Genomic DNA, 22,077 nt, shown 5'->3' with positions numbered 1-22,077 from the left:
GGGGTCCTGGAGGGGTCCTGGGGGTCTAATGGGGGTCCTGGGGGGGTCCTGGGGGTCTAATGGGGGTCCTGGGGAGTCCTGGGGGGGTCCTGGGGGCACCTGGAGGCAGCTGGGGCTGGGGGTTTCTGGGGGGGTACTGGGGATACTGGGGCTGGAGGGAGCCCTGGGGTACTGGGGGGGATCCTTAGAGGGGCTGGGCAGGGACTGGGGCAGGGACTGGGCTGTACTGGGCCGTACTGGGCTGTACTGGTCTGTACTGGGCTGTACTGGGCTGTACTGGGCCATACTGGTCTGTACTGGGCTGTACTGGGCTGTACTGGTCTGTACTGGGCCATACTGGTCTGTACTGGTCAGTCCCAGAGCTCCCAGTTTCCCCAGGCCAGGTGTACTGGGCCAAGGATCTCATCTCACTGGGGCTGCACTGGGTGTACTGGGCAGGGACTGGGGCAGGGATTGGGCTGTACTGGGCTGTACTGGGCCATACTGGTCTGTACTGGGCTGTACTGGTCAGTCCCAGAGCTCCCAGTTTCCCCAGGCCAGGTGTACTGGGCCAAGGATCTGATCTCACTGGGGCTGCACTGGGTGTACTGGGCAGGGACTGGGGCAGGTACTGGGCCGTACTGGGCTGTACTGGGCCGTACTGGTCTGTACTGGTCTGTACTGGTCAGTCCCAGAGCTCCCAGTTTCCCCAGGCCAGGTGTACTGGGCCAAGGATCTCATCTTCCTGGTGACCGAGCACGACCTGCTGGGGACACAGGCCTGGCTGGAGGCCTACCACGATGTCAACCTTACTGGTGAGACTGGGAGCACTGGGAGGGACTGGGAGGGGCTGGGGTACAGGGTGTGATCCCTTACTGGTGAGACTGGGAGCACTGGGAGCACTGGGAGGGGCTGGGGTACAGGGTGTGATCCCTTACTGGTGAGACTGGGAGCACTGGGAGGGGCTGGGAGGGGCTGGGTACCACGATGTCAACCTTACTGGTGAGACTGGGAGCACTGGGAGGGACTGGGAGGGGCTGGGTACCACGATGTCAACCTTACTGGTGAGACTGGGAGCACTGGGAGGGACTGGGAGGGGCTGGGAGAGACGGTGGGAACCTTACTGGGATGAACTGGGAGGGACTGGGGGACATGGTCTGATCATTACTGGTGAGACTGGGAGCACTGGGAGGGACTGGGAGGGACTGGGTACCACGATGTCAACCTTACTGGTGAGACTGGGAGGGACTGGGATGAACTGGGAGGGACTGGGGTACAGGGTGTGATCCCTTACTGGTGAGACTGGGAGCACTGGGAGGGACTGAGGTACGTGGTGTGGACCTTACTGGTTAAACTGGGAGCACTGGGGGGGCACTGGGGGTGCTATGGCTCAGCCTTACTGGTGAGACTGGGAGCACTGGGGGACAGGGTGTGATCCTTACTGGTCAGACTGGGAGCACTGGGGGACAGGGTGTGATCCTTTACTGGTCAGACTGGGAGCACTGGGGGGCAGGGTGTGATCCTTACTGGTCAGACTGGGAGCACTGGGGGGCAGGGTGTGATCCTTACTGGTCAGACTGGGAGCACTGGGGGGCAGGGTGTGATCCTTACTGGTCAGACTGGGAGCACTGGGAGGGACTGGGAGCACTGGGGGACAGGGTGTGATCCTTACTGGTCAGACTGGGAGCACTGGGGGGCAGGGTGTGATCCTTACTGGTCAGACTGGGAGCACTGGGAGGGACTGGGAGCACTGGGGGACAGGGTGTGATCCTTACTGGTCAGACTGGGAGCACTGGGACGCAGGGTGTGATCCTTACTGGTCAGACTGGGAGCACTGAGGGACAGGGTGTGATCCTTACTGGTCAGACTGGGAGCACTGGGACGCAGGGTGTGATCCTTACTGGTCAGACTGGGAGCACTGGGGGGCAGGGTGTGATCCTTACTGGTCAGACTGGGAGCACTGGGGGGCAGGGTGTGATCCTTACTGGTCAGACTGGGAGCACTGAGGGACAGGGTGTGATCCTTACTGGTCAGACTGGGAGCACTGGGACGCAGGGTGTGATCCTTACTGGTCAGACTGGGAGCACTGGGGGGCAGGGTGTGATCCTTACTGGTCAGACTGGGAGCACTGGGGGGCAGGGTGTGATCCTTACTGGTCAGACTGGGAGCACTGGGAGGGACTGGGAGCACTGGGGGACAGGGTGTGATCCTTACTGGTCAGACTGGGAGCACTGGGGGACAGGGTGTGATCCTTACTGGTCAGACTGGGAGCACTGGGACGCAGGGTGTGATCCTTACTGGTCAGACTGGGAGCACTGAGGGACAGGGTGTGATCCTTACTGGTCAGACTGGGAGCACTGGACGCAGGGTGTGATCCTTACTGGTCAGACTGGGAGCACTGGGGGGCAGGGTGTGATCCCTTACTGGTCAGACTGGGAGCACTGGGGGGCAGGGTGTGATCCTTACTGGTCAGACTGGGAGCACTGGGGGACAGGGTGTGATCCTTACTGGTCAGACTGGGAGCACTGGGGGACAGGGTGTGATCCTTACTGGTCAGACTGGGAGCACTGGGGGACAGGGTGTGATCCTTACTGGTCAGACTGGGAGCACTGGGGCACAGGGTGTGATCCTTACTGGTTAAACTGGGAGCACTGGGAGGGCTCAGGGCCCATCCAGGCGCCCTTGGCCAGAGCACGGACGCAGTGACCGCAGTGGACACGGGGGTCCCAAGGGGGTCCCAAGGGGGTCCCGTGGCTTTGTTGGGTGTCCCACGGGGGTCCCATGACTGTCCTGGGGGTCCCGAGGGGGTCCCATGGCCATTCTGGGGGTGCCATGGGGGGGTCTCAGGGGTCTGTCCCCCCCCAGACACCCACTCAAGGGGGGTCCCAGGCCGGGCAGGGCACGGACACAGTGACCAGAGTGGACACGGGGGTCCCACGGGGATCCTGTGGCTCTGGGGGTCTCATGGCTGTTCTGGGGGGTCTCAGGGGTCCCATGGGTGTTCTGGGGGGGTCTCAGGGGGTCTCACAGGGTCTGTCCCCCCCCAGACACCCACTCAAGGGGGGTCGGTCCCAGGCCGGGCAGGGCACGGACACCACGGACACAGTGACCAGAGTGGACACGGGGGTCCCACAGGGATCCTGTGGCTCTGGGGGTCTCATGGCTGTTCTGGGGGGGTCTCAGGGGTCCTGTGGCTGTTCTGAGGGTGCCATGGGGGTCTCACAGGTCTGTCCCCCCCCAGACACCCACTCAAGGGGGTCCCAGGCCGGGCAGGGCACGGACACCATGGACACAGTGACCAGAGTGGACACGGGGGTCCCACGGGGGTCCTGTGGCTCTGGGGGTCTCATGGCTGTTCTGGGGGTCCCAGGGGTCCCGTGGCCATTCTGGGGGGGTCTCACAGGGTCTGTCCCCCCCCAGACATCCACTCGGGGGGGGTCCCAGGCCAGGTGGGCCCATCCAGGTGACCCGGGAGCTGGGCACGGACACAGTGACCAGAGTGGACATGGGGGGTCCCACAGGGGTCCTGTGGCTCTGGGGGTCTCAGGGGTCCCATGGGTGTTCTGGGGGGGTCTCAGGTGGTCTCAGGGGGTCTCAGGGGTCTGTCCCCCCCAGACACCCACTCAAGGGGGGTCGGTCCCAGGCCAGGCAGGCACGGACACCACGGACACAGTGACCAGAGTGGACACGGGGTCCCACGGGGGTCCCGTGGCTCTGGGGGTCTCATGGCTGTTCTGGGGGGTCTCAGGGGTCCCGTGGCCATTCTGGGGGGGTCTCACAGGTCTGTCCCCCCCCAGACACCCACTCAAGGGGGGTCCCAGGCCGGGCAGGGCACGGACACCACGGACACAGTGACCAGAGTGGACACGGGGGTCCCATGGGGGTCCCGTGGCTCTGGGGGTCTCAGGGGTCCCATGGCCATTCTGGGGGGGTCTCAGGGGGTCTCACAGGGTCTGTCCCCCCCCAGACATGCACTCGGGGGGGGTCCCAGGCCGGGCAGGGGCCATCCAGGCCGCTCTGGCCCTGGAGCTCAGCTCGGACGTGGTGACCAGCGTGGACGTGGCCGTGGAGGGGCTGAACGGGCAACTGCCCAACCTGGACCTGCTCAACCTCTTCCACTCCTTCTGCCTCAAGAGCGGCCTGCTCTGCACCTTCCAGGGCAAGGTGGGGGTCCTGGGGGGGTCCTGGGGGGCTTTGGGGGGTCTGGGGGCTGCTCTGCACCTTCCAGGGCAAGGTGGGGGTCCTGGGGGGTCCTGGGGGGCTTTGGGGGGTCCTGGGGGCACTTTGGGGGGTCTGGGGGCTGCTCTGCACCTTCCAGGGCAAGGTGGGGGTCCTGGGGGGCTTTGGGGGGGTCCTGGGGGGTCCTGGGGGGCTTTGGGTGGGTCCTGGAGTTTACTGCAGGGTCTGGGGGCTGCTCTGCACCTTCCAGGGCAAGGTGGGGGTCCTGGGGGGCTTTGGGGGGGTCCTGGAGGGTCCTGGGGGCTTCAGGGGTTCTCTCCTGGGCTGGGGGGACACCAAGGGGTCACTCCCGGGGCTGGGGGCTTCAGGGGGGATTGAGGGGTCACTCAGGGGTCACTCATTGGTCACCCAGTGGTCACTCAGTGGTCACTCAGGGTCACTCAGGGTCACTCAGGGGTCACTCAGGGTCACTCATTGGTCACTCATTGGTCAACCAGTGGTCACTCATTGGTCACTCAGTGGTCACTCAGTGGTCACTCAGGGTCACTCATTGGTCACTCAGTGGTCACTCAGTGGTCACTCAGGGTCACTCAGGAGTCACTCAATGGTCACTCAGTGGTCACTCAGTGGTCACTCAGGGTCACTCAGTGGTCACTCATTGGTCACTCAGGGTCACTCAGTGGTCACTCAGGGTCACTCAGTGGTCACTCATTGGTCACTCATTGGTCACTCAGGGTCACTCATTGGTCACTCATTGGTCACTCAGTGGTCACTCAGGGTCACTCATTGGTCACTCATTGGTCACTCAGTGGTCACTCATTGGTCACTCATTGGTCACTCAGGGTCACTCATTGGTCACTCATTGGTCACTCAGTGGTCACTCAGTGGTCACTCATTGGTCACTCTCCGGTCTCTCCCCCCAGCTGCCCCCCCCGGAGGGTCCCTCGGGGCCGGGCTATGCCCAGAGCCTGCGCACGCTGGGGCTGATGGTGCTGGGGGTCAGTGTGGTCAGTGTGGTCAGTGTGGTCAGTGGTCACTCAGTGGTCACTCAGTGGTCACTCAGTGGTCACTCAGGGTCACTCTCTGGTCTCTCCCCCCCAGCTGCCCCCCCCGGAGGGTCCCTCAGGTCCGGGCTATGCCCAGAGCCTGCGCACGCTGGGGCTGATGGTGCTGGGGGTCAGTGTGGTCAGTGTGGTCAGTGTGGTCAGTGGTCACTCATTGGTCACTCAGGGGTCACTCAGTGGTCACTCAGTGGTCACTCTTTGGTCACTCATTGGTCACTCAGTGGTCACTCAGTGGTCACTCAGTGGTCACTCCTGGTCACTCTCCGGTCTCTCCCCCCAGCTGCCCCCCCCGGAGGGTCCCTCAGGTCCGGGCTATGCCCAGAGCCTGCGCACGCTGGGGCTGATGGTGCTGGGGGTCAGTGTGGTCAGTGTGGTCAGTGTGGTCAGTGGTCACTCAGTGGTCACTCTCTGGTCTCTCCCCCCAGCTGCCCCCCCCGGAGGGTCCCTCAGGTCCAGGCTATGCCCAGAGCCTGCGCACGCTGGGGCTGATGGTGCTGGGGGTCAGTGTGGTCAGTGTGGTCAGTGTGCTCAGTGTGGTCAGTGTGGTCAGTGGTCACTCAGTGGTCACTCAGTGGTCACTCTCCGGTCTCTCCCCCCAGCTGCCCCCCCCGGAGGGTCCCTCGGGGCCGGGCTATGCCCAGAGCCTGCGCACGCTGGGGCTGATGGTGCTGGGGGTCAGTGTGGTCAGTGTGGTCAGTGTGCTCAGTGTGGTCAGTGTGGTCAGTGGTCACTCAGTGGTCACTCAGTGGTCACTCTCTGGTCTCTCCCCCCAGCTGCCCCCCCCGGAGGGTCCCTCGGGGCCGGGCTATGCCCAGAGCCTGCGCACGCTGGGGCTGATGGTGCTGGGGGTCAGTGTGGTCAGTGTGGTCAGTGTGGTCAGTGGTCACTCAATGGTCACTCAGTGGTCACTCAGTGGTCACTCTCCGGTCTCTCCCCCCAGCTGCCCCCCCCGGAGGGTCCCTCGGGGCCGGGCTATGCCCAGAGCCTGCGCACGCTGGGGCTGATGGTGCTGGGGGTCAGTGTGGTCAGTGTGGTCAGTGGTCACTCAGTGGTCACTCATTGGTCACTCAGTGGTCACTCAGTGGTCACTCTCTGGTCTCTCCCCCCAGCTGCCCCCCCCGGAGGGTCCCTCGGGGCCGGGCTATGCCCAGAGCCTGCGCACGCTGGGGCTGATGGTGCTGGGCCAGGCCGGGGGCGGGCCCGGGGGGGCTCACGGGCTCTTCCTGCGCTTCCGCATCGAGGCCCTGACCCTGCGGGGCATCAACAGCTTCAGGCAGCACAAGTTCGACCTGGGGGTCCTGGGCAGGTGGGTCTGGGGTCCCTGGGGGGGTCCCGAGGGGGTTTGGGGGGTCCTGAGTGGGTTTGGGGGGGTTTGGGAACTCTGGGGGTCCCTGACTCTGAGGGGCATCAACAGCTTCAGGCAGCACAAGTTCGACCTGGGGGTCCTGGGCAGGTGGGTCTGGGGTCCTGGGGGGGTTCATGGGGGTCCTGAGGGCATTTGGGGGGGTCCCAAAGGGATTTGGGGGGTCCTGAGTGGGTTTGGGGGGTTTGGGAACCCTGGGGGTCCCGGGGGTCCCTGACCCTGCAAGGCATCAACAGCTCCAGGCAGCACAAGTTTGATCTGGAGGTGCTGGGCAGGTGGGTCTGGGGTCCTGGGGGGGTTCATGGGGGTCCTGGGGGGGTTCATGGGGGTCCTGGGGGGGTTTGGGGGGGTCCCGAGGGGGTTTGGGGGGTCCTGAGTGGGTCTGGGGGGTTTGGGAACCCTGGGGGTCCCGGGGGTCCCTGACCCTGCAAGGCATCAACAGCTCCAGGCAGCACAAGTTTGATCTGGAGGTGCTGGGCAGGTGGGTCTGGGGTCCCTGGGGGGGTTTGGGGGGGTCCCAAAGGGATTTGGGGGGTCCTGAGTGGGTCTGGGGGGTTTGGGAACTCTGGGGGTCCCTGACCCTGCGGGGCATCAACAGCTCCAGGCAGCACAAGTTCGACCTGGGGGTCCTGGGCAGGTGGGTCTGGGGTCCCTGGGGGGGTTCATGGGGGTCCTGGGGGGGTTTGGGGGGGTCCTGGGGGGGTTTGGGGGGGTCCCGAGGGGGTTTGGGGGGTCCTGAGTGGGTCTGGGGGGGTTTGGGGACCCTGGGGGTCCCTGACTCTGAGGGGCATCAGCAGCTTCAGGCAGCACAAGTTCAACCTGGGGGTCCTGGGCAGGTGGGTCTGGGGTCCCTGGGGGATTTTGGGAGGGTTTTGGGGGGATTTGGGGGTTCCTGGGGGAGTTTGGGGGGATTCTGAATTTGGGGGAGTTTGGGGGTCCTGAGGGCTGTTTTGAGGGGGGGGTTGGGGCGTTTGGGGAGGATTTGGGGGGTCCTAGGGGGGATTTGGGGGGTCCTGAGGGCGATTTGGTTGGGTTTGGGGGTCCCTGAGGGGGTCCCAGAGGGTCCTGGGCTGTTTTGGGGTGGTTTTGGGGGGTATTTGTGGGATCCTGAGGGTCTTGGGGTGACAGTGGGGAGGGGTCCCAGGGGTCTCCCCTGACTCCAGTCCTCCCCAGGACCCTTGAGGGAATGTTCTGGAAGCTCCTGGAACCTCCTGGAATTGTGGGATTTGGGGTTCCTGTGTGGGGTTGGGGGTTCCAGGGGTCCCACACAGGAACCCCCAACCCCACAATTCCAGAAGGTTCCGGGAGCTTCTGGAACATTCCCTGAAGGGTCTTGGGGGGTGGGAAGGGGATTGGGAGATTCCAGGGGGTCTCTCTCTGTATTTGGGGGATCCCTGGGGGTCTCCCATGACCCCAAATCCCCCTGTGCTCCCCAGGACCCTTCAGGGAATGTTCTGGAAGCTCCTGGAACTGTGGGGTTGGGGGTTCCTGTGTGGGATTGGGGGATTCTGGGGGTCCCTCTCTGTATTGGGGGCATTCTGGGGGTCTCCCCTGGATTTGGGGGATCCCTGGGGGTCTCCCCTGACCCCAATCCTGTTCCCCCCCCCCAGGACCCTTCAGGGAATGTTCTGGAAGCTCCCGGAACCTTCTGGAACTGTGGGCTTGGGGGTTCCTGTGTGGGATTGGGGGATTCCAGGGGTCTCTCTCTGTATTTGGGGGATCCCTGGGGGTCTCCCATGACCCCAAATCCCCCTGTGCTCCCCGGGACCCTTCAGGGAATGTTCCGGAAGCTCCCGGAACCTCCTCGAACTGTGGGATTTGGGGTTCCTGTGTGGGATTGGGAGATTCCAGGGGTCTCTCTCTGTACTGGGGAGATCCTGGGGGGTCCCTCTGTATTTGGGGGGAACCCTGGGGGTCTCCCCTGACCCGAATCCCGTTCCCACCCCCAGGACCCTTCAGGGAATGTTCCAGAAGCTCCCGGAACCTTCTGGAATTGTGGGCTTGGGGGTTTTTGTGTGAGGTTGGGGGTTCCTGTGTGATCTTGGGGGATTTTGGGGGTCTCTCTCTGTATTTGGGGGGTCCCTGGGGGTCTCCCATGACCCCAAATCCCCCTGTGCTCCCCAGGACCCTTCAGGAAATGTTCCGGAAGCTTCTGGAACCTCCTCGAATTGTGGGATTTGGGGTTCCTGTGTGGGCTTGGGGGTTCCAGGGGGTCCCTCTCTGTATTTGGGGGGTCCCTCTCTCTGTATTTCGAGGCATTCTGGGGGTCTCCCCTGTATTTGGGGGGGTCCCTGGGGGTCTCCCCTGACCCCAATCCCGTTTCCCCCCCCAAGACCCTTCAGGGAATGTTCCGGAAGCTTCTGGAACTGTGGGATTGGGGGTTCCTGTGTGGGATTGGGGGTTCCTGTGTGGGATTGGGGGTTCCAGGGGGTCTCTCTCTGTATTTGGGGGGTCCCTGGGGGTCTCCCCTGACCCCAATCCTGTTCCCCCCCCCCAGGACCCTTGAGGGAATGTTCCGGAAGCTCCTGGAACTGTGGGACTGGGGGTTCCTGTGTGGGGTTGGGGGTTCCAGGGGGTCTCTCTCTGTATTTGGGGGGATCCCTGGGGGTCTCCCCTGACCCCAATCCCGTCCCCCCCCCCCCCAACACCCTTGAGGGAATGTTCCAGAACCTCCTGGAACTGTGGGCTTGGGGGTTCCTGTGTGGGGTTGGGGGATTCCAGGGGTCTCTCTCTGTATTTGGAGGCATTCTGGGGGTCTCTCTCTGTATTTGGGGGATCCCTGGGGGTCTCCCCTGACCCCAATCCCGTTCCCCCCCCCCCAGGACCCTTGAGGGAATGTTCCGGAACCTCCTCGAATTGTGGGCTTGGGGGTTCCTGTGTGGGGTTGGGGGGTTCCAGGGGTCTCTCTCTGTATTTGGGGGGTCCCTGGGGGTCTCCCCTGACCCCAATCCCGTTCCCCCCCCCCCAGGACCCTTGAGGGAATGTTCCGGAAGCTGAACAACCTCCTGGAGCGGCTGCACCAATCCTATTTCCTGTACCTGCTGCCCTCCCTGTCCCGCTTCGTCTCCATCGGCTCCTACGTGCCCGCCCTGGCCCTGCTGCTGCTGGTGCTGGCCCTGCGCATATCCTGGGCTGAAAAACCGGGAAATTGGGAAAAAATGGGAAAAAAATGGGCGAAAACGTGAAAAAATGGTGAAAAACGGGGAAAAAATGGGGTAAAAAATGGGGTAAAAACAAGGGGAAAAGGGGAATGGGTTCCTGTGTGCCTGCCCTGGCCCTGCTGCTGCTGGTGCTGGCCCTGCGCATATCCTGGGCTGAAAAACCGGGAAATTGGGAAAAAATGGGAAAAAAAAATGGGTGAAAATGGGAAAAAATGGTGAAAAACGGGGAAAAATGGGGTAAAAATGGGGTAAAAACAAGGGGAAAAGGGGAATGGGCTCCTGTGTGCCTGCCCTGGCCCTGCTGCTGCTGGTGCTGGCCCTGCGCATATCCTGGGCTGAAAAACCGGGAAATTGGGAAAAAATGGGAAAAAAATGGGTGAAAACGTGAAAAAATGGTGAAAAACGGGGAAAAAATGGGGTAAAAAATGGGGTAAAAACAAGGGGAAAAGGGGAATGGGTTCCTGTGTGCCTGCCCTGGCCCTGCTGCTGCTGCTGGTGCTGGGTCTGTGCATATCCTGGGCTGAAAAACCGGGGAAATTGGGAAAAAATGGGGGAAAATGGGGAAAAATGGGGAAAAACGGGGAAAAAATGGGGTAAAAAATGGGGTAAAAACATGGGGAAAATGGGGAATGGGCTCCTGTGTGCCTGCCCTGGGGCTGCTGCTGCTGGTGCTGGCCCTGCGCATATCCTGGGGTGAAAAACCGGGAAATTGGGAAAAAATGGGAAAAAAATGGGTGAAAACGTGAAAAAATGGTGAAAAACGGGGAAAAAATGGGGTAAAAACAAGGGGAAAAGGGGAATGGGTTCCTGTGTGCCTGCCCTGGCCCTGCTGCTGCTGCTGGTGCTGGGTCTGTGCATATCCTGGGCTGAAAAACCGGGAAATTGGGAAAAAATGGGGGAAAATGGGGAAAAATGGGGAAAAACGGGGAAAAAATGGGGTAAAAAATGGGGTAAAAACATGGGGAAAATGGGGAATGGGCTCCTGTGTGCCTGCCCTGGGGCTGCTGCTGCTGGTGCTGGCCCTGCGCATATCCTGGGGTGAAAAACCGGGAAATTGGGAAAAAATGGGAAAAAAATGGGTGAAAACGTGAAAAAATGGTGAAAAACGGGGAAAAAATGGGGTAAAAACAAGGGGAAAAGGGGAATGGGTTCCTGTGTGCCTGCCCTGGCCCTGCTGCTGCTGCTGGTGCTGGTGCTGGGCCATATCCTGGGCTGAAAAACCGGGAAATTGGGAAAAAATGGGGGAAAATGGGAAAAATTGGGTAAAAAAATGGGGTAAAAAATGGGGTAAAAATAAGGGGAAAAGGGGAAATGGGTTCTTACATGCCTGCCCTGGGGCTGCTGCTGCTGGTGCTGGCCCTGAGCATATCCTGGGGTGAAAAACCGGGAAATTGGGAAAAAACGTGAAAAAACGGTGAAAAATGTGTAAAAATGGGGTAAAAATTGGGTAAAAATGGGGTAAAAATGGGATAAAACCAGGCTCCTATGTGCCTGCCCTGGCCCTGCTGCTGCTCCTGTTGGCCCTGAGCATATCCTGGGCTGAAAAATGGGTGAAAATGGGGAAAAATGGGAAAAAAATGGGAAAAATAGGGAAGAAATTGGGTAAAAAATAGGAAAAAATGGGAAATGGGTGAAAATGGGGAAAGAAATGGGGGGGGGAATGAGGAAAATGAGGAAATGGGCAGAAAATGGGGAGAACTGGGGAAAAATTGGGATTTGGAGGAAAAAATGGGGAAAGTGCGTGTTTGGGGGGAAATGAGGGGTTTGGGGTGAAAAAGAAGAGGGGAGATGGGGGAAAAATGGGGTTTGGGGGGAAAAGAGAGAAAAATGGGGGAATTGGGGCACAAGGGGGCAAAACGTGGGATTTGGGGGGGAAAGGGAAATGTTGGGGAGGGAAGAGGGGAAAATGGGCAAAGAGGGATTTGGGGAAAGGGGGATTTTAGGAAAGGGGGGATTTTGGGGGAAAAGGAGGGATTTTGGGGTAAAGGGAGGGATTTTGGGGTAAAAGGGGGGATTTGGGGGTAAAAGGAGGGATTTTGGGGTAAAGGGAGGGATTTTGGGGTAAAAGCAGGGATTTTGGGGTACAGGGAGGGATTTTGGGGTAAAGGGAGGGGTTTTGGGGTACAGGGAGGGGTTTTGGGGTACAGGGAGGGATTTTGGGGGTAAAATGAGGGATTTGGGGTACAGGGAGGGATTTTGGGGTACAGGGAGGGGTTTTGGGGGTAAAAGCAGGGATTTTGGGGTACAGGGAGGGATTTTGGGGTAAAAGGAGGGATTTTGGGGTAAAGGGAGGGATTTTGGGGGAAAAGGAGGGATTTTGGGGGTACAGGGAGGGATTTTGGGGTAAAGGGAGGGATTTTGGGGGTAAAGGGAGGGGATTTGGGGTAAAGGGAGGGATTTTGGGGTACAGGGAGGGATTTGGGGTAAAAGGAGGGATTTGGGGTAAAAGCAGGGATTTTGGGGTACAGGGAGGGATTTTGGGGTAAAGGGAGGGATTTTGGGGTAAAAGCAGGGATTTTGGGGTACAGGGAGGGATTTTGGGGTAAAGGGAGGGGTTTTGGGGTACAGGGAGGGGTTTTGGGGTACAGGGAGGGATTTTGGGGGTAAAATGAGGGATTTGGGGTACAGGGAGGGATTTTGGGGTACAGGGAGGGGTTTTGGGGGTAAAAGCAGGGATTTTGGGGTACAGGGAGGGATTTTGGGGTAAAAGGAGGGATTTTGGGGTAAAGGGAGGGATTTTGGGGGAAAAGGAGGGATTTTGGGGGTACAGGGAGGGATTTTGGGGTAAAGGGAGGGATTTTGGGGGTAAAGGGAGGGGATTTGGGGTAAAGGGAGGGATTTTGGGGTACAGGGAGGGATTTGGGGTAAAAGGAGGGATTTGGGGTAAAAGCAGGGATTTTGGGGTACAGGGAGGGATTTTGGGGTAAAAGGAGGGATTTTGGGGTAAAGGGAGGGATTTTGGGGTACAGGGAGGGATTTGGGGTACAGGGAGGGGTTTTGGGGTACAGGGAGGGATTTTGGGGTAAAAGCAGGGATTTTGGGGTAAAGGGAGGGATTTTGGGGTAAAGGGAGGGATTTTGGGGTAAAAGCAGGGATTTTGGGGTACAGGGAGGGATTTTGGGGTAAAGGGAGGGATTTTGGGGTACATGGAGGGATTTTGGGGTACAGGGAGGGATTTTGGGGTACAGGGAGGGATTTTGGGGTAAAGGGAGGAATTTTGGGGTACAGGGAGGGATTTTGGGGTAAAGGGAGGAATTTTGGGGTAAAGGGAGGAATTTTGGGGTAAAGGTAGGGGTTTTGGGGTACAGGGAGGGATTTTGGGGTAAAAGGAGGGATTTGGGGTACAGGGAGGGATTTTGGGGTACAGAGAGGGATTTTGGGGTACAGGGAGGGGTTTTGGGGTAAAGGGAGGGGTTTTGGGGTACAGGGAGGGATTTTGGGGTAAAATGAGGGATTTTGGGGTACAGGGAGGGATTTGGGGTCGGGGGTCCGAGGGTCCCTTTCCTTGACCCCTCCCCCACGCCCTGGACCTGTGGATGCGGCTGAGCCGGAGCGAGGAGGGGGAGGGGGACCCCCCCCCGGGGGAGGTGAGGAGACCCCAGACCCCCCTGGGACCCCCAGAGTGACCCCAGAGTGACCCCAGAGTGACCCCAGACCCACCTGGGACCCCCAGAGTGACCCCAGAGTGACCCCAGAGTGACCCCAGACCCACCTGGGACCCCCAGAGTGACCCCAGAGCCACCTGGGACCCCCAGAGTGACCCCAGACCCACCCTGGGACCCCCACCCTGACCTGGGACCCCCAGAGTGACCCCAGACCCACCCCTGAGCCCCAGAGTGACCCCAGAGTGAGCCCAGAGCCACCCCTGACCCCCAGACTGACCTGGGACCCCCTGGGACCCCCAGACTGACCTGGGACCCCCTGGGACCCCCAGACTGACCTGGGACCCCCTGGGACCCCCAGACTGAGCCCCCCTACCCCCATTGTCACCCCTGGGACCCCCACCCTGACCCACAGCCCCCCCTGTGCTGACCCCAGCCCCCCAATCCTGACCCCCAACCCCTCTCCCTGTCCCTGCTGGGACCCCCTGGGACCCCCACCCTCACCTCTGTGCCCCCCTGTGTGCCCCCTGTGCCCCCTTGTACCCCACATCCTGTACCCCCTGTGCCCCCTGTGCCCCCTGTGCCCCCTGTGTGCCCCCCTGTACCCCCTGTGCCCCCTGTGCCCCCCTGTGCCCCCTGTACCCTCTGTGTGCCCCCTGTACCCCCCTGTACCCCCATTCCCCACACCCTGTGCCCACCGTGCCCCCCCATTGTCCCCCCAGGCGCGGGGGGGTCTCCTGTGGCTGGTGCCCCCCATCCTGGTGTCCTGGGGGGCTGGCACTGCCCTGTACCTGCTGCCCGTGCGGGGCCAGGCCGTGGCCACCCAGCACTTCCCGGTGGGCGAGGCCGAGGCCGTGGTGCTGGCGCTGATCGGCATCTACGTGGCAGGGATGGCACTGCCCCACAGCACGCACAGGTGAGCCTGGCACTGCCCCACAGCACCCACAGGTACCCACAGGTACAGCTGGCACTGCCCCACAGCACCCACAGGTGAGCCTGGCACTGCCCCACAGCACCCACAGGTGAGGCTGGCACAGGTGAGCCTGGCACAGGTACCCACAGCACCCACAGGTACCCACAGGTATGGGCTGGGGGCTGGCGCTGATCGGCATCTACGTGGCAGGGATGGCACTGCCCCACAGCACCCACAGGTGAGGCTGGCACAGGTACCCACAGGTACCCACAGCACCCACAGGTACCCACAGGTACAGCTGGCACTGCCCCACAGCACCCACAGGTACCCACAGGTACCCACAGGTACCCACAGCACCCACAGGTACAGCTGGCACTGCCCCACAGCACGCACAGGTGAGCCTGGCACAGGTGAGCCTGGCACAGGTACCCACAGCACACACAGGTACCCACAGGTACAGGTCTGGGGCTGGCACTGCCCCACAGCACGCACAGGTGAGGCTGGCACTGCCCCACAGCACCCACAGGTACCCACAGGTACAGCTGGCACTGCCCCACAGCACGCACAGGTGAGCCTGGCACAGGTACCCACAGCACCCACAGGTACCCACAGGTACCCACAGGTACAGCTGGCACTGCCCCACAGCACGCACAGGTGAGCCTGGCACTGCCCCACAGCACCCACAGGTACAGGTGTGGGGCTGGCACTGCCCCACAGCACGCACAGGTGAGCCTGGCACAGGTACCCACAGGTACCCACAGGTACAGCTGGCACTGCCCCACAGCACGCACAGGTACCCACAGGTACAGGTGTGGGGCTGGCACTGCCCCAGGGCACCCACAGGCACCCACAGGTACCCACAGGTACCCACAGCACCCACAGGTACCCACAGGTACAGCTGGCACTGCCCCACAGCACACACAGGTACCCACAGGTACCCACAGGTACAGCTGGCACTGCCCCACAGCACCCACAGGTACAGCTGGCACAGGTACAGGTGTGGGGCTGGCACTGCCCCAGGGCACCCACAGGTACCCACAGGCACCCACAGCACCCACGGGTGAGGGGCTGGCACTGCCCCTCAGGTACCCCCAGGTACAGGTGTGGGGCTGGTATCAATGTGTGACACTCAAGGTGGTGGCACTGTGTGACAGGGATGGTGACAGGGGTGGTGACAGGGGTGGTGGCACTGTGTGACAGGGGTGGTGGCACTGTGCCACACTGTGTGACAGGGGTGGTGGCACTGTGTGACAGGGATGGTGACAGGGATGGTGACACTGTGTGACAGGGCTGGTGGCACTGTGTCACACTGTGTGACAGGGATGGTGACAGGGATGGTGACACTGTGTGACAGGGCTGGTGGCACTGTGTCACACTGTGTGACAGGGATGGTGACAGGGGTGGTGGCACTGTGTGACAGGGATGGTGACAGGGATGGTGACACTGTGTGACAGGGCTGGTGGCACTGTGTCACACTGTGTGACAGGGCTGGTGGCACTGTGTCACACTGTGTGACAGGGGTGGTGACAGGGATGGTGGCACTGTGTGACAGGGATGGTGACAGGGGTGGTGGCACTGTGCCACACTGTGCCACACTGTGTGACACTCAAGATGGTGGCACTGTGTCACTCCGTGTCCCTGTCCCCACAGGGCTCTCTCGGGGGGTGGCCAGCGTGGCTGGATGTCCCTCAAGCTGGTGGCCCTGTGTGACAGGGATGGTGGCACTGTGTGACACTGTGTGACAGGGATGGTGACAGGGATGGTGGCACTGTGTGACAGGGGTGGTGACAGGGGTGGTGGCACTGTGCCACACTGTGTGACAGGGATGGTGACAGGGGTGGTGGCACTGTGTGACAGGGGTGGTGGCACTGTGTGACACTGTGTGACAGGGACGGTGACAGGGATGGTGACAGGGGTGGTGGCACTGTGTCACTCCGTGTCCCTGTCCCCACAGGGCTCTCTCGGGGGGTGGCCAGCGTGGCTGGATGTCCCTCAAGCTGGTGGCCCTGTGAGACAGGGATGGTGGCACTGTGTGACACTGTGTGACAGGGATGGTGGCACTGTGTCACACTGTGTGACAGGGGTGGTGGCACTGTGTGACACTGTGTGACAGGGATGGTGACAGGGGTGGTGGCACTGTGTCACACTGTGTGACAGGGGTGGTGGCAGGGGTGGTGGCACTGTGTCACTCCGTGTCCCTGTCCCCACAGGGCTCTCTCGGGGGGTGGCCAGCGTGGCTGGATGTCCCTCAAGCTGGTGGCCCTGCTGGCCCTGGCCCTGCTCCTCTCCTGCCTGGCCCTGCTCAACTTCTCCCTGGGCTTCCTGCTGGGCGCCACCCTGGTGCCACCTGCGGCCGCCGTCAGACCTGGGGGCAACAGGTGAGACACACCTGGGGACACCTGGGGACATGGGGGCAACAGCTGAGACACACCTGGGGACAGGTGAGACACCTGGGGGCAACAGGTGAGACACACCTGGGGACAGGTGAGACACCTGGGGACACCTGGGGACAGGTGAGACACCTGGGGGCAACAGGTGAGACACACCTGGGGACAGGTGAGACATACCTGGGGACACCTGGGGACAGCCTAGGGACACCTGGAGACACCTGGGAACAGGTGAGACACACCTGGGGACAGGTGAGACACCTGGGGACACCTGGGGACAGGTGAGACACACCTGGGGACAGGTGAGACACCTGGGGACATGGGGGTAACAGGTGAGACACACCTGGGGACAGGTGAGACACCTGGGGACACCTGGGGACATGGGGGCAACAGCTGAGACACACCTGGGGACACCTGGGGACACCTGGGGACAGGTGAGACACACCTGGGGACACCTGGGGACAGGTGAGACACACCTGGGGACATGGGGAGAGCCTGGGGCCACCCTGGTGCCACCTGCGGCCGCCATCAGACCTGGGGGCAACAGGTGAGACACACCTGGGGACACCTGGGGACAGGTGAGACACACCTGGGGACAGCCTAGGGACACCTGGGGACACCTGGGGACAGGTGAGACACACCTGGGGACACCTGGGGACACCTGGGGACACCTGGGGACAGGTGAGACACACCTGGGGACACCTGGGGACATGGGGGCAACAGGTGAGACACACCTGGGGACAGGTGAGACACCTGGGGACATGGGGGCAACAGGTGAGACACACCTGGGGACACCTGGGGACAGCCTAGGGACACCTGGAGACACCTGGGGACAGGTGAGACACACCTGGGGACAGCCTGGGGACACCTGGGGACACCTGGGGACAGGTGAGACACCTGGGGACATGGGGGCAACAGGTGAGACACACCTGGGGACATGGGGAGAGCCTAGGGACACCTGGAGACACCTGGGGACAGGTGAGACACCTGGGGACAGCCTAGGGACACCTGGGGACACCTGGGGACATGGGGGCAACAGGTGAGACACACCTGGGGACATGGGGAGAGCCTGGGGCCACCCTAGTGCCACCTGCGGCCGCTGTCAGACCTGGGGGCAACAGGTGAGACACACCTGGGGACAGGTGAGACACCTGGGGACATGGGGGCAACAGGTGAGACACACCTGGGGACACCTGGGGACACCTGGGGACACCTGGGGACATGGGGGCAACAGGTGAGACATACCTGGGGACAGGTGAGACACCTGGGGACAGGTGAGACACACCTGGGGACACCTGGGGACATGGGGGCAACAGGTGAGACACACCTGGGGACACCTGGGGACACCTGGGGACGCCTGGGGACAGGTGAGACACAGAAGGGGGACAGGTGAGAGCCCTTGGGCACAGGTGAGGAGGGGTCCCTGGGTGTCCCTGTCCCCCCCTGCCCACCCTGGACGGTGCCCCCAGTGCTGCTGATGCTGACCTGGGGGGCTCTGGGTGGTCTCAGGGGTCTCAGGGGGGTCTCAGGGTGGTCTCAGGTGTCTCAGGGTGCTCCCAGGTATCTCAGGGTGCTCCCAGGTGTCTCAGCGTGGTCCCAGGTGTCTCAGGGTGGTCTCAGGGCTCTCAGGGTGGTCCCAGGTGTCTCAGGGTGGTCCCAGGTATCCAGGGTTGTCCCAGGTGTTTCAGGGTGGTCCCAGGTGTCTCAGGGTGGTCCCAGGTGTCTCAGGGTGGTCTCAGGGCTCTCAGGGTGGTCCCAGGTGTCTCAGGGTGGTCCCAGGTATCCAGGGTTGTCCCAGGTGTTTCAGGGTGGTCCCAGGTGTCTCAGGGTGGTCCCAGGTGTCTCAGGGTGGTTCCTGGGGGTCTCAGGGTGGTCTCAGGGGTCTCAGGGTGGTCCCAGGTGTCTCAGGGTGGTCTCAGGGGTCTCAGGGTGGTCCCAGGTGTTTCAGGGTGGTCTCAGGGCTCTCAGCGTGGTCCCAGGGGTCTCAGGGTGGTCCCAGGTGTCTCAGGGTGGTCCCAGGTGTTTCAGGGTGGTCCCAGGTGTCTCAGGGTGGTCTCAGGGCTCTCAGGGTGGTCCCAGGTATCTCAGGGTGGTCTCAGGGCTCTCAGGGTGCTCCCAGGTGTCTCAGGGCCGTCCCAGGTGTCTCAGCGTGGTCCCAGGTGTCTGTAACCCCCCTGTCCCCCATTGCAGGTTGCCCCTGGCCATCCTGCTGGTTCTCAGCACGCCGGGCCTGTCGCTGTTCCTGGGTGGTTCCTGGGTGGTTCCTGGGGGTCTCAGGGTGGTCCCAGGTGTCTCAGGGTGGTCCCAGGTGTCTCAGGGTGGTCCCAGGTGTCTCAGGGTGGTCTCAGGTGTTTCAGGGTGGTCCCAGGTGTCTCAGGGTGGTCCCAGGGCTCTCAGGGTGGTCCCAGGTATCTCAGGGTGGTCCCAGGTGTCTCAGGGTGGTCTCAGGTATTTCAGGGTTGTCCCAGGTATCTCAGGGTGGTCCCAGGGCTCTCAGGGTGGTTCCTGGGGGTCTCAGGGTGGTCCCAGGTGTCTCAGGGTGGTCCCAGGTGTCCCAGCGTGGTCTCAGGTGTCTCAGGGTGGTCCCAGGTGTTTCAGGGTGCTCCCAGGTGTCTCAGCGTGGTCCCAGGGGTCTCAGGGTGGTCCCAGGGGTCTCTAACCCCCCTGTCCCCCATGGCAGGCTGCCCCTGGCCATCCTGCTGGTTCTCAGCACGCCGGGCCTGTCGCTGTTCCTGGCCGTGCTGCTGGAGCGGGAGCTGCTGGAGGCGCCGGCTGGGCTGGGCGAGGCCTGGCAGCGCTTCCTGGGGGCGCTGGGCCAGGGGCTGCTGCAGGAGCACCTGCACGGGGCCCACCTGAGCCCCCTGCTCTGCCTGGGGGCCTATCCCTGCTGGCTGCTGCTCTGGAACGTGCTCTGGTGGAAATGACCAATGGGGACAGACACACGGACACACGGACAGACACACAGACCCCTCACCTGAGCCCCCTGCTCTGCCTGGGCGCCTACCCCTGCTGGCTGCTGCTCTGGAACGTGCTCTGGTGGAAATGACCAATGGGGACAGACACACGGACACACGGACAGACACACAGACCCCTCACCTGAGCCCCCTGCTCTGCCTGGGCGCCTACCCCTGCTGGCTGCTGCTCTGGAACGTGCTCTGGTGGAAATGACCAATGGGGACAGACACACGGACACACGGACAGACACACAGACCCCTCACCTGAGCCCCCTGCTCTGCCTGGGCGCCTACCCCTGCTGGCTGCTGCTCTGGAACGTGCTCTGGTGGAAATGAGGGACACACGGACACAGGGATGGACACACGGACAGACAGACCCACCTGAGCCCCTGCTGGCTGCTGCTCTGGAACGTGCTCTGGTGGAAATGAGGGACACACGGACACACGGATGGACACACGGACACACGGACAGACCCACCTGAGCCCCCTGCTCTGCCTGGGGGCCTATCCCTGCTGGCTGCTGCTCTGGAACGTGCTCTGCTGGAAATGACCAATGGGGACAGACACACGGACACACGGACAGACACACAGACCCCTCACCTGAGCCCCCTGCTCTGCCTGGGCGCCCACCCCTGCTGGCTGCTGCTCTGGAATGTGCTCTGCTGGAAATGAGGGACACACGGACACAGGGATGGACACACAGACACGGGGATGGACACACGGACAGGGGATGGACACACGGACACGGGGATGGACACACAGACAGGAGGATGGACACACGGACACACAGATGGACACACGGACACAGGGATGGACACACAGACACGGGGATGGACACACGGACAGATCTCCAGCAGGGACAGGCCCACGGACAGTCCCACAGAGGGACCCCCGTAACAGTGACAGCCCCGGATGGACAGACGGACAGAGCCCCAGACAAACAGACAGAGCCCTGGAAGGACCCATGGACAGACCCCCCAGACAGACCCCCAGACCCATGGACAGACCCCCCAGACAGACACACCGACAAAGTCACAGCCAGACCCCAGTGTGCCCCCAGAGCCACGGCCAGAGCCCCAGATGGACACACGGACACACGGACAGACACACAGCCAGAGCCCCAAAGGGACACACAGACAGAGCCCCAGATGGACACACGGACAGACGGACAGACACACAGCCAGACACACAGCCAGACCCCCAAAGGGACACACAGACGGAACCCCAGATGGACACACGGACACACGGACAGACACACAGCCAGACCCCCAAAGGGACACACAGACAGAGCCCCAGATGGACACACGGACAGACACACAGCCAGACCCCCAAAGGGACACACAAACGGAGCCCCAGATGGACACACGGACACACGGACAGACACACAGCCAGAGCCCCAAAGGGACACACAAACGGAGCCCCAGATGGACACACGGACACACGGACAGACACACAGACAGAGCCCCAAAGGGACACACAGACGGAGCCCCAGATGGACACACGAACACACGGACAGACACACAGCCAGACAGACACACAGACAGAGCCCCAAAGGGACACACAGATGGAACCCCAGATGGACACACGGACACACGGACAGACAGACAGAGCCCCAAAGGGACACACAGACGGAACCCCAGATGGACACACGGACACACAGCCAGACACACAGACAGACCCCCAAAGGGACACACAGATGGAACCCCAGATGGACACACGGACACAGAGCCCTGGACAGACTCACAGCCAGACCCCGATGTGCCCCCAGACCCATGGGAAGACCCCCCCAGATGGACACATGGACAGACACACGGACACACGGACAGACAGACCCCCCAGGTGTGACCCCGCTGTGACCCCGCCCACCGGGACGACCCCCGCAATGGGGGCCTAAAGGGGCGTGGCTCTGCCGGGGCGTGGTTTGATGTTGGGTGTGGCTTCTGTGGAGGGCGTGGTTGTATGAATGGGCGTGTCTGATGTGGAGAGGAGTGGTTTGTTAATGGGCGTGGCTTTTGTTAATGGGCGGGTCTTATACGGGAGACGTGGTTTGTCAATGGGCGTGGCTTTTGTTAATGGGCGGGTCTTATACGGGAGACGTGGTTAATGGGCGTGGCTTATGTGCAAGGGGCGTGGTTTCTTACCAGACGTGGCTTGTTAATGGGCGTGGCTTTCGTGCAGGGGTGTGATTCGTTAAGGGGCGTGGGTTTATTAATGGGCGTGTTTTACATAGTTTGTTAATGGGCTCAGCTCTTGTTAATTGGCGTGTCTCTGCGTGGAGGCGTGGTTTCTTAAGGGGCGTGGCTTTTGCAGGGCCGTGGTTTTGTTAACAGGCGTGGGTTTCGTTCGGGGGCGTGGTTTTCCGAGTGGGCGTGGTCTATCCCCGTGCTCCTCCCCCTCCCTCCGCCAGGGGGCGCCGCAATAAAAAGCGTTACCGTGTCACGTGCCTCCCCCGTGACGTCACTCCGTCCCTCCCCT

The 22,077-nt window shown here is 61.9% G+C and overlaps 1 protein-coding gene and 1 long non-coding RNA gene across 2 annotated transcripts in view; both read left to right on the top strand.

The window, feature by feature from the left end:
- The window catches only part of GPAA1 (glycosylphosphatidylinositol anchor attachment 1), a 29,459-nt gene extending 7,420 nt beyond the window's left edge, over positions 1-22,039 (top strand). Inside the window, exons 6-13 of the mRNA XM_036404456.2 lie at positions 693-794; positions 3,947-4,143; positions 6,332-6,528; positions 9,554-9,707; positions 13,268-13,333; positions 14,071-14,264; positions 16,472-16,639; positions 19,329-22,039. Coding sequence (XP_036260349.1) covers positions 693-794; positions 3,947-4,143; positions 6,332-6,528; positions 9,554-9,707; positions 13,268-13,333; positions 14,071-14,264; positions 16,472-16,639; positions 19,329-19,572 — 1,322 coding nt within the window. The 3' untranslated portion in view covers positions 19,573-22,039. The remainder of the gene's footprint in view (positions 1-692; positions 795-3,946; positions 4,144-6,331; positions 6,529-9,553; positions 9,708-13,267; positions 13,334-14,070; positions 14,265-16,471; positions 16,640-19,328) is intronic.
- LOC129046616 (uncharacterized) lies at positions 14,288-15,966 on the top strand. The gene is made up of 3 exons (XR_008508250.1): positions 14,288-14,306; positions 14,420-14,499; positions 15,912-15,966. It is a non-coding gene; the product is annotated as an uncharacterized LOC129046616 (long non-coding RNA).
- Positions 22,040-22,077: the final 38 nt, after the last annotated feature.

The sequence above is a fragment of the Molothrus ater genome, chromosome 1 (assembly GCF_012460135.2).
Source record: "Molothrus ater isolate BHLD 08-10-18 breed brown headed cowbird chromosome 1, BPBGC_Mater_1.1, whole genome shotgun sequence".
NCBI classification, from domain to species: Eukaryota; Metazoa; Chordata; class Aves; order Passeriformes; family Icteridae; genus Molothrus; species Molothrus ater.
This window is presented reverse-complemented; position numbering and strand designations above follow the sequence as displayed.